Below are 16,065 nucleotides of genomic sequence, written 5' to 3'. Positions count from 1 at the left end.
ATATGGGGGAGTTTGGTCCTAGAGCCAAACTCTGCACCTAGTTCCTCTCTCTATAAAGGGCCAAACCCAAATCCCAGACACTAACGCCCTTGAACTTCAGGATCTTTGCAACTAAGTGTTGTTCCTTCTAACAACGTCCCAACTAACCTCTTCTTGAACATGTCTGATTTGATCACATCCCTCTGCATGCATCAGTACTTTTTATAAGTTGATGTTTTTATCGGGGTGCACCAGTGACATGAACAGACCATCCAATTACACTTTTGTGGGATGCATTGTCACTGGGCTGCCTGCTTCATACATTATTATTTTTCTAAACTGCTAAGAATGGCTAAACAATAGCCTAGAGACTTCTGTTGGGGTCTCCCTGTACAAATTCACATCCTAGTGACTACAGAGCTGCACGTTCAAGGAGTGAAATCGGTGGCCTGGGAGTCACAAGTTCTAGGTTCTAGTTCCAGTTCAACCATTAACTTAGTGGATGACCTTAGACAAGTTACTTTTACTCTGTGTGCCTTAGTTTACTCAGCTGAGCACAATGGCACCTTGTCATAAACAGATAGCTAAGGGTTAATGTCTCTTTCACCTAAAGCACCTGACCAGAGGACCAATCAGAAAACCGGATTTTTTCAACTTTGGGTGGAGGGAATTGTGTGTCTGAGGGTCTTTGTTTCAGTCTGCCTGCTTTCTCTGAGCTTTGGAGAAGTAGTTCTGTTTTCTAATCTTTTGTTTCTAAGTGTAAGGACCAAGAGATCAGATAGTAAGTTATATGGTTTCTTTTCTTTGGTATTTGCATGAATATAAGTGCTGGAGTGCTTTGATTTGTATTCTTGTTGAATAAGGCTGTTTATTCAATATTCTTTTAAGAAATTGCCCTGTATTGTGTTATCTTAATACAGAGAGATCATTTGTATTTTTTCTTTCTTTTTATATAAAGCTTTCTTTTAAGACCTGTTGGAGTTTTTCTTTACTTCAGGGAAATTGAGTCTGTACTCACCAGGGAATTGGTGGGAGGAAGAAGTCAGGGGAGATGTGTGTGTGTTGAATTGGCTAGCCTGATTTTGCATTCCCTCTGGGGGAATAGGAAAGTACTTTTTGTTTCCAGGATTGGAAACGGAGAGGGCAAGTCCCTCGGTTTGGATTCACAGAGCTTGTGTCTGTGTATCTCTCCAGGAGCATCTGGAGGGGGGAAGGGAAAAAGGATTATTTCCCTTTGTTGTGAGACTCAAGGGATTTGGGTCTTGGGGTCCCCAGGGAAGGTTTTTCAGGGGGGCCAGAGTGCCCCAAAACACTCTAATTTTTTGGGTGGTGGCAGCAAGTACCAGGTCCAAGCTGGTAACTAAGCTTGGAGGTTTTCATGCTAACCCCCATATTTCGGACGCTAAGGTCCAAATCTGGGAATAAGGTTATGACATGGTGGCAGCGAGTGGGATATAGACAGAATCCAGAAGCCAGTAGGAATATTATATTTTTCTTTTCTCTGCTAAGGGCTTTTTAGCAGAGAGAAACAGTTTGGTTTTAAAAGGGAACCAGAGAGAATTTTTTTTTCTGCTCTCTCTAGCAGTTTGTGCCTTGCATGTTAAGCAAGAAGTCGTTAAGGGCTATCACCAGTCTTTTGTCACACAATAGCACTCCCATTGAGAGTCATACCAGCACTATATATATATGCAAATAAAGTGGTTTTTCAGGTTTACTTAACATTGAAGATTAGCTAAAGGCACTGTTGCTAGGCAGACTTCAGGAGGCAACAGAGAGCCTGCAGTTCAGAAGAGAAACACCGGAGGGCACCCCAACACAAGAAAACAGGAACCATGTCTACCAAGACAAAAAGGGGGGCTGAAGAACAAATCAGAGAAGCTGAACACAGGCGACAACTGGAAATAAAACAAACAGAGATGGAAATAAGAGAGAGAGAAAAAGAGGCAGCAAACAAAAGAAAACTAGAAGAAGATGAGGCGGCCCACCGCCGAGATATGGGAAAACACCAAAAAGAAATGGAAAAACAACAAAAACAAATGGAAAAAGAAAATGAAGAGAAGGAAAAACAGAGAAAACATGAACTGGAGTTGGCAAAAGCTGGGCTGCATGTGCCAGCCACCCCTAACAACCCGGCGCCAATTATTGCTCCACAGCACAGAAAATTTCCCACCTACAAGGCAGGTGATGACACCGAGGCCTTCTTGGAAAATTTTGAAAGAGCCTGTCTTGGGTACAGCATCCCCGAAGACCAGTACATGGTAGAATTAAGGCCACACCTCAGTGGTCCTTTAGCAGAGGTGGCAGCTGAAATGCCTAAGCGGCAAATGAATGACTATAAACTTTTTCAAACCAAGGCCAGATACAGAATGGGGATAACCCCAGATCATGCCCGTCGGCGCTTCAGAACCCAAAAGTGGAAACCAGAGGTGTCATTTCCCAAACATGCCTACTACATTGCAAAAAACTATGAGGCCTGGCTAACAGGAAACAACATTCAAACCCTGGAAGAACTGAACCTCCTCATACAAATGGAGCAGTTCTTGGATGGTGTTCCTGAAGACATCACACGGTACATACAAGATAGAAATCCCAAAGATATCGCTGAGGCGGGGGAGATTGGAGCCAAATGGATGGAACTGGCAGAAAGCAAGAAAGCTACTGTCAAGGGGAACGATTACCCCAGGGGGCACACAGACCATAAACCCTACAACCGAGGACAGCCAAAGACCCCACATACCACCCAAGTAAAGCCACACATACCCTACCCTTCAACCTCACCAGTCTCCAGTAACTCACCTCGGCCCAGTGACCCATCAGATGGAAGATGCTTTAAGTGTAATGAACCAGGACATATCAAGGCCAACTGTCCCAAGAACACCATGCGAGTGCAATTCATTACACCACCATCACACCAAAGATCCCCAGGCCCGGATGCCTCTCAAATACCCTTGGAGCGAAGGGAAAATTTGAGAGTGGGCGGAAAGAAGGTTACTGCGTGGAGAGACACGGGGGCACAAGTGTCAGCTATCCACCAATCCTTCGTTGACCCCAAATTCATCAACCCAAAGGCCAAAGTTACAATTTACCCCTTCATGTCACAAGCTGTAGACTTGCCTACCGCTGAACTGCCTGTCCAGTACAAAGGCTGGTCAGGAATGTGGACTTTTGCAGTCTATGACAATTATCCTATCCCCATGCTACTGGGGGAAGACTTGGCCAACCAGGTGAGGCGGGCCAAGAGAGTGGGAATGGTTACCCGTAGCCAAACCAGGCAAGCTTCCAGACCCATTCCTGTTCCTGAGCCGTCCACAGAGGCCCCGTCTGTGTTACCAGAGACCCAGACAGAGGTAGTGGACCCGGATTCCATGCCTACCACTGAAACAGCCACAGCATCTCCAGTCCCAGGCCCGGAACTGGAACAGCAACCAGCACCAGCAAGTGCAACCACATCTTCAAACTCAACGCCAGTGGGCGCCAGCGAGCCAGAACTGGCAGAAACAACAGACAGCCATACCCAAAAGGCTCAGCCAGAGCCTGAAATACCCTCAGATGCACCAGCGGAGAGCGGTTCACCAGCAACGGAAACAACCCCATCACCTACATCGCTTCCAGAGGGACCAAGCCCAAGTCCACAGTCTAAGGAAGAACTGGTGACCCCAGCCTCAAGGGAACAGTTCCAGGCTGAGCAGGAAGCAGATGACAGCCTTCAAAAAGCTTGGGCGGCGGCACGGAGCGCCCCACCGCCTCTCAGCTCTTCTAATCGATCCCGGTTTGTTATAGACCAAGGACTTTTATACAAGGAAATTCTTTCTGGTGGACACCGGGAAGAATGGCAGCCGCAAAAACAGTTGGTGGTTCCAACTAAGTACCGGGGGAAGCTCTTAAGCTTAGCCCATGATCATCCCAGTGGCCATGCTGGGGTGAACAGAACCAAGGACCGGTTGGGGAAGTCCTTCCACTGGGAGGGGATGGGCAAGGATGTTGCCAAGTATGTCCGGTCTTGTGAGGTATGCCAAAGAGTGGGAAAGCCTCAAGACCAGGTCAAGGCCCCTCTCCAGCCACTCCCCATAATTGAGGTCCCATTTCAGCGAGTAGCTGTGGATATTCTGGGCCCTTTCCCAAAAAAGACGCCCAGAGGAAAGCAGTACGTACTGACTTTAGTGGACTTTGCTACCCGATGGCCAGAAGCAGTAGCTCTAGGCAACACCAGAGCTAACACTGTGTGCCTGGCCCTAACAGACATCTTTGCCAGGGTAGGTTGGCCCTCTGACATCCTTACAGATTCAGGGTCTAATTTCCTGGCAGGGACCATGGAAAAACTGTGGGAAACTCATGGGGTGAATCACTTGGTTGCCACCCCGTACCACCATCAAACCAATGGCCTGGTGGAAAGGTTCAATGGAACTTTGGGGGCCATGATACGAAAATTCATCAACGAATTCTCCAATAATTGGGACCTAGTGTTGCAGCAGTTGCTGTTTGCCTACAGGGCTGTACCACATCCCAGTTTAGGGTTTTCACCATTTGAACTTGTGTATGGTCACGAGGTTAAGGGGCCATTACAGTTGGTGAAGCAGCAATGGGAGGGGTTTACGCCTTCTCCAGGAACTAACATTCTGGACTTTGTAAGCAACCTACAAAGCACCCTCCAACACTCTTTAGCCCTTGCTAGAGAGAACCTAAAGGATGCTCAAGAAGAGCAAAAGGCCTGGTATGACAGACATGCCAGAGAACGTTCCTTCAAGGTAGGAGACCAGGTTATGGTCTTAAAGGCGCAACAGGCCCATAAGATGGAAGCATCATGGGAAGGGCCATTCACGGTCCAAGAGCGCCTGGGAGCTGTGAACTACCTCATAGCATTTCCCAATTCCTCACTAAAGCCTAAAGTGTACCATGTTAATTCTCTCAAGCCTTTCTATTCCAGAGACTTACAGGTTTGTCAGTTTACAGTCCAGGGAGATGATGCTGAGTGGCCTGACGGTGTCTACTATGACGGGAAAAAAGACGGTGGCGTGGAAGAGGTGAACCTCTCAACCACCCTGGAACGTCTGCAGCGGCAACAAATCAAGGAGCTGTGCACTAGCTTCGCCCCATTGTTCTCAGCCACCCCAGGACGGACTGAACGGGCATACCACTCCATTGATACAGGTAATTCTCACCCAATCAGAACCCCACCCTACCGAGTGTCTCCTCATGCCCAAGCTGCTAGAGAACGGGAGATCCAGAACATGCTACAGATGGGTATAATCCGCCCATCTACCAGTGCATGGGCATCTCCAGTGGTTCTGGTACCCAAACCAGATGGGGAAATACGCTTTTGCGTGGACTACCGTAAGCTAAATGCGGTAACTCGTCCGGACAACTATCCAATGCCACGCACTGATGAGCTATTGGAGAAGTTGGGACGTGCCCAGTTCATCTCTACAATAGACTTAACCAAGGGGTACTGGCAAGTACCACTAGATGAACCTGCCAAGGAGAGGTCAGCATTCGTCACCCATGCGGGGGTGTATGAATTCAATGTCCTTCCTTTCGGCCTTCGAAATGCACCCGCCACCTTCCAGAGGCTGGTAGACGGTCTACTAGCTGGACTGGGAGAATTTGCAGTTGCCTACCTCGATGATGTGGCCATTTTTTCAGACTCCTGGCCCGAACACCTACTACACCTGGAAAAGGTCTTTGAGCGCATCAGGCAGGCAGGACTAACTGTTAAGGCCAAAAAGTGTCAAATAGGCCAAAACAGAGTGACTTACCTGGGGCACCAGGTGGGTCGAGGAACCATAAACCCCCTACAGGCCAAGGTGGATGCTATCCAAAAGTGGCCTGTCCCAAGGTCAAAGAAACAGGTCCAATCCTTCTTAGGCTTGGCCGGATACTACAGGCGATTTGTACCACACTACAGCCAAATCGCTGCCCCATTGACCGACCTGACCAAAAAGACCCAGCCAAATGCCGTTAAGTGGACTGATGAGTGTCAAAAGGCCTTTACCCAACTTAAGGCGATGCTCATGTCTGACCCTGTGCTCAGGGCCCCGGACTTTGACAAGCCATTCCTAGTAACAACAGATGCATCTGAGCGTGGTATAGGAGCAGTGCTCATGCAGGAAGCAACAGATCACAACTTCCATCCTGTCGTGTTTCTCAGCAAGAAACTGTCTGAGAGGGAAAGTCACTGGTCAGTCAGTGAAAAGGAATGCTATGCCATTGTGTACGCCCTGGAAAAGCTACGCCCATATGTTTGGGGACGGCGGTTCAAACTACAAACTGACCATGCTGCACTAAAGTGGCTTCATACTGCCAAGGGGAACAACAAGAAACTTCTTCGTTGGAGTTTAGCTCTCCAAGATTTTGATTTTGAAATTCAACACATCACAGGAGCTTCTAACAAAGTTGCTGATGCTCTCTCCCGTGAGAGTTTCCCAGAATCCAGTAGTTAAAAAGTGTTCTTAAAATGTAGAAGTCTGTTAGTTATATACTTAGGGGTATATGTAAAGGTGCATGTGTTGTATTAATCTGTTTATTTTCAAGTTCTAGAAGGAAATTGCCGCCAGTGAGCTTCCCCACTGTCTGCAATTTGGGGGGCGTGTCATAAACAGATAGCTAAGGGTTAATGTCTCTTTCACCTAAAGCACCTGACCAGAGGACCAATCAGAAAACCGGATTTTTTCAACTTTGGGTGGAGGGAATTGTGTGTCTGAGGGTCTTAGTTTCAGTCTGCCTGCTTTCTCTGAGCTTTGGAGAAGTAGTTCTGTTTTCTAATCTTTTGTTTCTAAGTGTAAGGACCAAGAGATCAGATAATAAGTTATATGGTTTCTTTTCTTTGATATTTGCATGAATATAAGTGCTGGAGTGCTTTGATTTGTATTCTTGTTGAATAAGGCTGTTTATTCAATATTCTTTTAAGAAATTGCCCTGTATTGTGTTATCTTAATACAGAGAGATCATTTGTATTTTTTCTTTCTTTTTATATAAAGCTTTCTTTTAAGACCTGTTGGAGTTTTTCTTTACTTCAGGGAAATTGAGTCTGTACTCACCAGGGAATTGGTGGGAGGAAGAAGTCAGGGGAGATGTGTGTGTGTTGAATTGGCTAGCCTGATTTTGCATTCCCTCTGGGGGAATAGGAAAGTACTTTTTGTTTCCAGGATTGGAAACGGAGAGGGCAAGTCCCTCGGTTTGGATTCACAGAGCTTGTGTCTGTGTATCTCTCCAGGAGCATCTGGAGGGGGGAAGGGAAAAAGGATTATTTCCCTTTGTTGTGAGACTCAAGGGATTTGGGTCTTGGGGTCCCCAGGGAAGGTTTTTCAGGGGGACCAGAGTGCCCCAAAACACTCTAATTTTTTGGGTGGTGGCAGCAAGTACCAGGTCCAAGCTGGTAACTAAGCTTGGAGGTTTTCATGCTAACCCCCATATTTCGGACGCTAAGGTCCAAATCTGGGAATAAGGTTATAACACACCTACCTACCAGCAGCATTAATTCAGCAGTGCTTTGTAGGTCACCTTAAGATTCTTAGACGACAGGCACCTTAGACATACAAGGAACTATTTTTATAGCAGTGCCTTCCTCTGATTTGGATCCGATCAGACTGAAGTGCATTGTGTTATTCCTCCCACCATCAGGGTGTCTACTGCAGTTTGCACCGAAAACAGCAGTGTTTATAATGTCAACTGGAAAGTCTGAATAGCACAGCTTTTGTATTCTTTTTTTCCCATGATATCCATCTTCTTTGGGCTCACTTATTTTCTCTCTCATTCAGAGCCAGACTTTAGGCCTTGCCAAATCCACAGCCCCAAGCCTTCCTGCTTCAGGGCCTTTGGCCCTTTTCCTTGTGAAGACCCTGGGGTCAGTAAAGCAGTTTAGAAGGCAACAGAACAGTAGGAGTGAAAGAAAGAAATAATGGGGCTCCACTTCTGCAGCAAGAGCCAGAGGGTTGGCCTACATCCCCTCTGAGCCCCTGCCAGTAATGTGACAATGACAGACAAGAATCACACATGTTTGCAGCAATGAAGGGAGGCCCACCTGGAACTGCTAAGGCTGGTTCTGATCTAATTCCAAATGTGGATTCTTCCTCATTAATTAAGGCTGACATTTTCAAAGCCATCTAAGAGATTAATGGGAATTGATGAAGAAAGGATGCTGAGTTGATTTAATACAAGGGATTTAGTTCCAGAGGTTTCTGGCCAAAGTAACTGGAGGATCAAATTAACCAAGGACTGAAGTAGGCGGAAAGTATTATACACACATCATTAAGAGTCAATAAAAATATTGAATAGATTTTGATTATTTCAGCAGAATAATAATTCGTGATGAGTGACCCTCAAAAGATTTGATGGTTCAGTTCTGATGCTTATCTGAAACTTTTCTGCATTTAGCTGAACGTCTTCCATCCCAAAACAAAGCAAACATATAGGCACATAGAAAGTGACATAGCAGATCCAACCAATGATCCAACGAGACCAGCACCCATCTCTAACTGTGGCCAATGATGGATGTTTCTGAAGAAGGTGTAAAACCTCATAATGGACAATATGTAATATAAGCAAATGCTGTACCAACCTTGGGAGATCAAGGTTTCTTACCAGGTTTTTCACAACTTCCTTGATTTAGCTAGGACAGATACATTCTGATAAAATTTTGATATTCCTTTGTCTTCCCAATACCAGGCAGAGGTGAGCAAAACCATGAAACAAAAGTCAATTCAACTTTTCCAAACTTTGAGAAGGAATTGGGTTTGGAAGGTTCAGCTCACATCTTTTCTTTTAGCCACACCCATTCCTAACAATGATAATGGGCCAAATTCTGACATTTACCCCATCCTCACTTTTAGTGTGTGAGAGATACTTGCCTTTTCCAGCAGCATCACTTCCTCCACCATCCACTCCTCCCCCACTTCCGGCTGAGCCCCTGGCAAGATCAGCTTCAGTGCCTCCAGCACCGCCTTTGCTCCCAGGCTTAGGAGGAGGAGCAGGGGGATAGTGCAGTTTACTAGATCCATACTGCCCTGCAGTTACTCCACCCACCATCCGCCCACCACTGTGCAAGTAACCATGAGCTTCTCCTCCATAATGTCCTCCAACAGCAGGGATGAACTTCTGAAAGTGATCCTGGAGTGAGAGAACAAAGGGCAGAAGTTATTGTTACTGGGCATATTCCATTCATATTTCCTTGGTGTGGAGCTCAAAGGGAGCTTGATGGGTCTCCTCCTAGTTCCTACTGGACATCTGTCCAAATTACAAAAACACTTGCAACATGTAGCGTGGAAATTTCCCTGTATCCAGCACAGGGGCAGGCATGGAAGAGCAGGGGATGCTGAAGGCCATTTTTTGAGGTGCACTGGCAGGGCTACTTTAGAGGCCAGGGTGTGGAAGAGCAGGGGATGCTGGAGGGGAGGGATGAGGCACATTAGCAGATCTGTGCAGGTACTCTGAACTAGAACTGCAGGGTCAGGAGTGAAGTGCACCAGTAGAGCTGGGACTGTGGCAGGACTGGAATAACAGGAGGAGTGTGACAGGGTCTGCTTACCCCGCAGTAGCCCAGACAGGGTTAAGCCCATATTATTGACAGCGGAAGTCCCGCCTCCCCAGCAGGATTGGGTATGCCCAGATGCTCTAGCAGTGTAAAGGGAGGAAGCCCAGCTCATTCTGGGCTGAAGGCTGCAGGGGAAGGATCTGTCTGAGAAGTTCCTGTGGAGGGCCAGCCACAGCACCGGGAATCAGATCCTCCCTGGGCCTGCTTGAACGGCAACTGGTGGAGCCACAGGAGATGATCGGCCTAGCTGACCACAGAGAGTCTGAACTCCCATGGGACACCCCAACGCAGACACTGGTAGGAAGTGACCCAGGGAGGGTGATGGAGTGGTACCTCCCACCTGGGAAACCTCAGTGTTTTTCAGTAGGATCCCCCCACTGAGTCAGTGGCAAGTTGCTATGCCACTGTTAGGGCCTGGGTTGGGCCTTTTGGAGTTGAGAAGGCCTGGGACCCCCCCCCGAGGCCACCATACCCCTTGGGGAGTGCCCCACTCTCATATACGCTGACTGCTAGGCCATGCTGCCCTGAGGGTGGGGCCTATAGATGCTGCCTGCTAGGCCATGCTGCCCTCCACCTGAGGGCGGCACTATAGATGCTGGCAGCTAGGCCATGCTGCCCTGCCCCTAGGGGCATAAACTGTCACAAGGAGATATAGGTCAGAAATGAGGTGCACTGACTAAGCTGAGGTGGACGGGGCTGGAATAGTAGGGAGTGCTTCATGGCAGGAATGTACTAGCATGGTAAGGTAAGGTAAATGAGAGCTGAGTCTATTGCCCACTAAGTATGCTGGGATACCAGGACTTGTGACAACATGAAACTGCTCCTTTGGCCACCGGTGCATTGGTTCTTCTTTACAGGCAGCTTTATATGGCTTGTCTTTAACAGGGTGACTAGCCTAGTGAAGAGCAGGAAGCAATGGGTGTGATATATCTTCATTTTAGTAAGGCTTTTGACAGTCCCACATGACTATCAGTGCAGACTAGATGAAATGGCTCTAGGGTGAGTGCAATACTGATTGAAAGACTATACTCAAAGAGTAGTTAGCAATGGTTCATTGTTAAACTGGGAGTGTGTAACTAGTGGTGCCCCACAGGGGTCAGTCCTGGCTCTGGTACTAGTCAATATTTTTATTAATGACTTGGATAATGTAGTGGAGAGTCTGCTTATAAAATTTGCAGATGACACCAAGCTGGGAGGGGTTGCAGCACTTTGGAGGACAGGATTAGAATTCAACACAATCTTGAAAAATTAGAGAATTGGTTGAAATAAATAGGATGAAAATCAATAAAGACAAGTGCAAAGTATTTCACTTAGGAAGGAAATATCAAATACACAGCTACAAAATGAAAACTGTGTAGGTGGTGATACTGCTGAAAGGGATCTCGGGATTATAGTGGATCACAAATTGAATATCAATCAATAATGTGAAGCAGTTGCAAAAAAAGGCTAATATCATTCTGGGGTGTATTAACAGGAGTGTTGCATGTAAGACACAGGAAGTAATTGTCCCGCTCTACTCAGCACTGGTGAGGCCTCAGGCAGAGTGCTGTGTCCAATGCTGAGTGCCACACTTTAGGAAAGATGTGGACAAACTGGAGAGATTCCAGAGGAGAACAACAAAAATGATCAAAGGTTTAGGAAACCTGATGTCTGAGAAAAGGCTTAAAAAACTGGGCAGGCTTAGTCTTGAGAAAATAAGACTGAAAGGGGAACTGATAACAGTCTTCAAATATGATGAGTGGTTATTAAGGGGACAGTGATCAAATTGTTCACCATGTGGACTGAATGTAGGATAAGAAGCAATGTGCTTAATCTGCAGCAAGGGACATTTAGCTTAGACATTAGGAAAAACTTTCTAACAATAAGGATAGTTAAATACTGGAATAGGCTTCCAAGGGAGGTTGTGGAATCACCATCACTGGAGGTGTTTAAGATACCAGTCAGGGATGGTCTAGGTTTACTTGGTCCTGCTTCAGTGCAGAGGGCTGGATTTGATGACTTCTCGAAGTCTGTGATGGAGTGGCCACCCCACACAAGGCCAGAAGGATAAATGAGGCCAATTAACCTTAGGCTGCACCTGGAGAAAACCTAGGAAGTGCTAGGGCCTAACTGCTGATGAAGTCTGGTTGGGGGCAGGAGCTGGACAGACTCTATAAAGAAAGGAAGTTGGAGGCTGTGGGAGGAAACCTGCAGTGGCATTCCCCGATACAAGTAGGAAGAGCAGGAAGCTGCAAAGAGAGTCTAGGAAGCAGTCCAGGGAAGGAGCAATAAGGGCTGGGAGAGTAAAAGCCCCGAGCTGCTAGGTTGAAGGTCCTCAGACTGGAACTCCATGTAGAGGATGGGCCCAGGCTCCCCTCCTAGCCACTGTGAGTGGCAGAGACCAGGCACTGGGGAATGGAGTGCCTGAGACAGTTTGTCTCAAAGGACTTGTGATACCCCAGAAGAGGGGGAGAAGATTAATGTGACTTAGTTGGAGGGCTAAGCTATGAAGTGGAAAGTGCTGCCATGGAGTGAGTGAGTGGAATGATGGACTGAGTAACCACAGGAAGGGGCATCTGACAAAGTGGCAGAGCAGATTCCCCAGATGAGCCACAAGGAGGAGCAAGGTCCCCTTCCAGTCCTACATTTCTATGATTCTGTGAAGGTTGTGAAAACCTGGAGGCATGGCAGCTTGTGAGAACACTCAAGGCTTCCATGAGACCCACTGCATATGCAAGAGGAAAGTAAGGGAATGAAAGTTTTTATTATAAGCCTAGTGGATATTAGCAAACCAGCTCTAGCCAGCCAGCATGGTGAGGAAGAAACTTGCATTTGTCTAAAAGAAAAAGCTGGCTTTGCTGTTGAGATCCTCTGCCCTCCCTAGCAAGGGCTAGCAAACATAGTCTCATATAACCTAAAAGCAGGTTCTGTTCCACCTAATATGGCTTGATTTTGCAAAGCGCCAAGCACATTTAATGCCCTTTGACTTTTTTTCGGGAAAAGGGCACATGGCCCATTGTGGGGTGGAACCCCCAGAAGGGGAAGGGTGTGGTGCCAGACATGGCAGTACCCCATATTCCCTCAGTGTGATTTCAGCAAATACCTATGTGGAATAAAAATTTAAGTGACATATATGGCAGTACCATGTACATTCAATATTTTACATATTGAATATATGTGGGATTATATCTTGACACATATGAGCTAAAAGAAAGTGGCTCCTTTGGACTATTACAGTCTGTACACAGACACAGGTATCGCATATAAAACATGTAATACTACCCATGTACATGTATCACATATGTTCTTTGCACTTGGATTTGGGGGTAGGTTATAGGCACATGAAGCAATAATGGAGCAAGTCAGATGAAGATGAACCAAAGATGCATTCATCATGCTATACTGCCGCATAAATTCCCCTGATGGAGCCAAGTGGCAATGTGAATCCCATGATTCTTTAAAGGCTTAGGGATTCTTCATGTCTCTTATACCTAGTGCAGTTTAGCAAAGAGAAGCTTTCCAGGCTGTAACAGGCTTTCAAGGCCAGCTGTTCATTCAGCTAAAAATAGATGAGAAGAAGTGAAAACCCCACAAGGCTCAGTGTGGCATTATCAACCCTCCACTCCATGCCTCAGTGACATTGTCCAGAGCTTTACAGCAGGTCATCCAAGCTGCAGCCCAGGCCTCCAGCCATCAGCAAGCTAAACAAATGAAGCTGGTGCCACTGGCACCCTTTGGGAACATCTCTCCTATCCCCACATGAATGGGCTTCCCATTTTAGGAACAGGGAGGATTAGGTTCCCCTGAATGTCAGAAAACACTGGGGATAGAGAGATCTGTGATCATGGAGGTTTCATCTCTTCTACCTGGGGCTGTACACAGAGGATGGTGAGACTGTGTCTGTTTGGAGATACACCTCTACCCCGATATAACGCTACCCGATATAACACGAATTCGGATATAATGCAGTAAAGCAGCGCTCCTGGGGAGCAGGGCTGCGTACTCCGGCAGATCAAATCAAGTTTGATATAATGCGGTTTCACCTATAATGCAGTAAGATTTTTTGGCTGCAGAGGACAGCGTTATATCGGGGTAGAGGTGTACATGGAGAACTGCACAGCCGTATAAAGGCAGACTGAAATAAAGGGGTGTTTTGGGATGTTGGGGGGAGGTCGTCTCAAAGCGTTAACACATGGCACTGCATCTATCACTTAAAAAGTTCTCTCTCCTTTCCACCAAAACTGCTGGTGGGCCAGCTACTCCAGAGGGAGACCTGCTCATGGGAAAGGTCATATAGAAAAGAGAATTGTTCTTGCAGAACCCTTCTAGTTCCTGCATCCAGAGTGGGCCTAGTGTCCTGGTATATCTTGTGTCATTCATCCCTCCTTGTGCAACAGGTGAAGAAAGCTAGTCTCAGCCTAATGTTTTCTATAACAGACAGCAGCCCCTGAAGGAGAGTCCCAGACAGGAGACTGTACCTGGTTAAAGTTGGGAGGGGGAAGCTGTGTCTCTGTTGCTTGTTAGATGCCAGAGGTAAAGGTGTTTAAAGGGAAATGTGGCTACCAGTAGGCTGTCTCAGGGGCTGGGTGGCTAACCTTTCACCTGTACGTTACCAGCTTGAATGTAAGCCAAAAGCTGCTACCACCTGGAGGCCATTTGGGGTGCATCTACACTACAGCTTGAACTTGCCTCCCAGTCCAGGTAGACAGAGCTGGCTAGCTCTGCTTGAGCAAGTATAGTAACATAGCAATGTGGACATTGCAGCATTGGCTACCTGCCTGACTCCCAGCCAGCTCAGGCCCCTGGGTCTGCACTTGAGTGGCTAGCTCATGCCGTGTTGTCTGCACTGCTACATTTAGCATGTTAGCTAACGTGGAGCTAACACATGTCTGTCTGCCTGGGCTGGAAGGCTGCCGTGTAGCTATATGCTAGGGGACCAGCATGAAAGGAGTTTAGTGAGCCCAGTTCAAGTCCACATCACAAAAAGCACCGCCAGGATCAGTATTAATTGGCCCCCTTGTTGGCAGTTATGGCAAAGAGGCAAAGGAGCGAATGGGTAACACAGACTGCCCTAGGAGGTGGAGGGAAGTTTGTTCTGCATCTGCCTGCTCGGCACTGGACTGTGGGATGGAGGCCTTCAGTCTCCAGGGCTGTCCATCCAGCAGCCCTGAATTCATTACAAAATATTCTAATCAGAAAGCAACTGCTGCTTGTGCTTGGACCCTAGAGAGGCTAAGGTGACTGGATGTCCTGTTTTTATAGGGACAGTCCTGATTTGGGGGTCTTTTTCTTATATAGGTTCCTATGACCCCCCCCCCCCCGTCCTGATTTTTCACACTTGCTGTCTGGTCACTCTATGAATCTTGTGGCCTGTGCCTCTCTTAAACAACCAGAACTTGTATGTCTGTGAAACCTTTTTCTGTCCAAGAGTCTAATCCTGTAAGCTGCTGAGCACCTGTCCAGGATCCATTCCTAATCCTCCAGCACTGCTATATGTGCCTCAGGAGAAACAGTTGGTGAAAAATGATCCACCCATCTGAGCATCTCAAGGCCCTGATGTTACAGATGGAGTGCCTGGCAAGGGACACTGTGAGCTCTGTGATGGTGCCTTGCTGTGCCCTAAAAGGAATGATTGGGAGCACCAAATGTGTTTCTATTTCCACCTCCCTGATGAAGAGGTTCCCAAATACTTGATGTCTGTGTTGTTAATAACACTTCTGAAGTTACTGGAGCAGCCAGCTGTATGTTCCTTTATTCTGGGCCAGGGGGATTTAAAGTTCAAACAGACAGGCATGGAACAGCAAGAGGGAGTAAGTGAGCAAGCACACACTTTTTCTGAGAGACAGAGAGTGCAGGGAAGTTTCCGCTAATCCTCCATTGGAGCTGCACCTTTACACCAAGGCTGAGTTTTGCCATGTGCTTGTATGAGGAGAGAGGGGGGTGATAGTCCCAGATAGTCAGGTATCTCATGCTAATTTATTAAAATAACTGCACTCTCCCATGGGAGGCAGCATGGTCCTGTGGGTGGGGAATATGGACTCCAGCCTTGTCCTGAGCCTTGCAGGAGAGGAACAAAATCATAGGTGGCCACAGGAGACACAATCAGCCAAGCAACCAACTGAGTATCACTGGCTTTTTCCCCTAGTTTTGTTGTTATAGAGCTGTTCACATGGCATGGATTACGCACACCAGTGTAATACTGCAGGGCTGGAGAGGAGGGTGGATTTGTGTGGGTAGGGTAGCTTGTAGAAGCTGGCTGGTTACAAAAGGGTTGTTCCCGAGGGCAGTGCTGTGAATAATGGTTTGTGTGTTGCACTGCTGGAGACACAGATTATCTTGGCTACCAGGGCCAGAGAAGGGTGGCTGAGGTTACCCACTCTGGCCTCTTGTGTTTTGCCAGACACTCTCCTACGTCATTCTGACAGATAATTCCCAGCTCACAGAGACATGCCTGTGCTAACTATAACTGAGTTAATTCACTGACAGAGTGTAGCCCCAGCTGCATGGGGGGCTAGTGTGGCAAGTACACTCTGTCTGAGATAGGTAGGCACTCGGGGATAGCTCCTCCCACCATTTGTGCC

The 16,065-nt window shown here is 47.2% G+C and overlaps 1 protein-coding gene across 2 annotated transcripts in view; it reads right to left on the bottom strand.

The window, feature by feature from the left end:
- Window positions 1–16,065, bottom strand: part of MYOZ1 (myozenin 1) — a 37,939-nt gene that overhangs the window by 3,796 nt on the left and 18,078 nt on the right. For both annotated transcript variants that reach the window (XM_030570261.1, XM_030570262.1), the window contains exon 4: window positions 8,823–9,081. In XM_030570261.1, coding sequence (XP_030426121.1) covers window positions 8,823–9,081 — 259 coding nt within the window. The remainder of the gene's footprint in view (window positions 1–8,822; window positions 9,082–16,065) is intronic.

Source organism: Gopherus evgoodei, chromosome 7 (assembly GCF_007399415.2).
Source record: "Gopherus evgoodei ecotype Sinaloan lineage chromosome 7, rGopEvg1_v1.p, whole genome shotgun sequence".
NCBI lineage: Eukaryota > Metazoa > Chordata > Testudines > Testudinidae > Gopherus > Gopherus evgoodei.
This window is presented reverse-complemented; position numbering and strand designations above follow the sequence as displayed.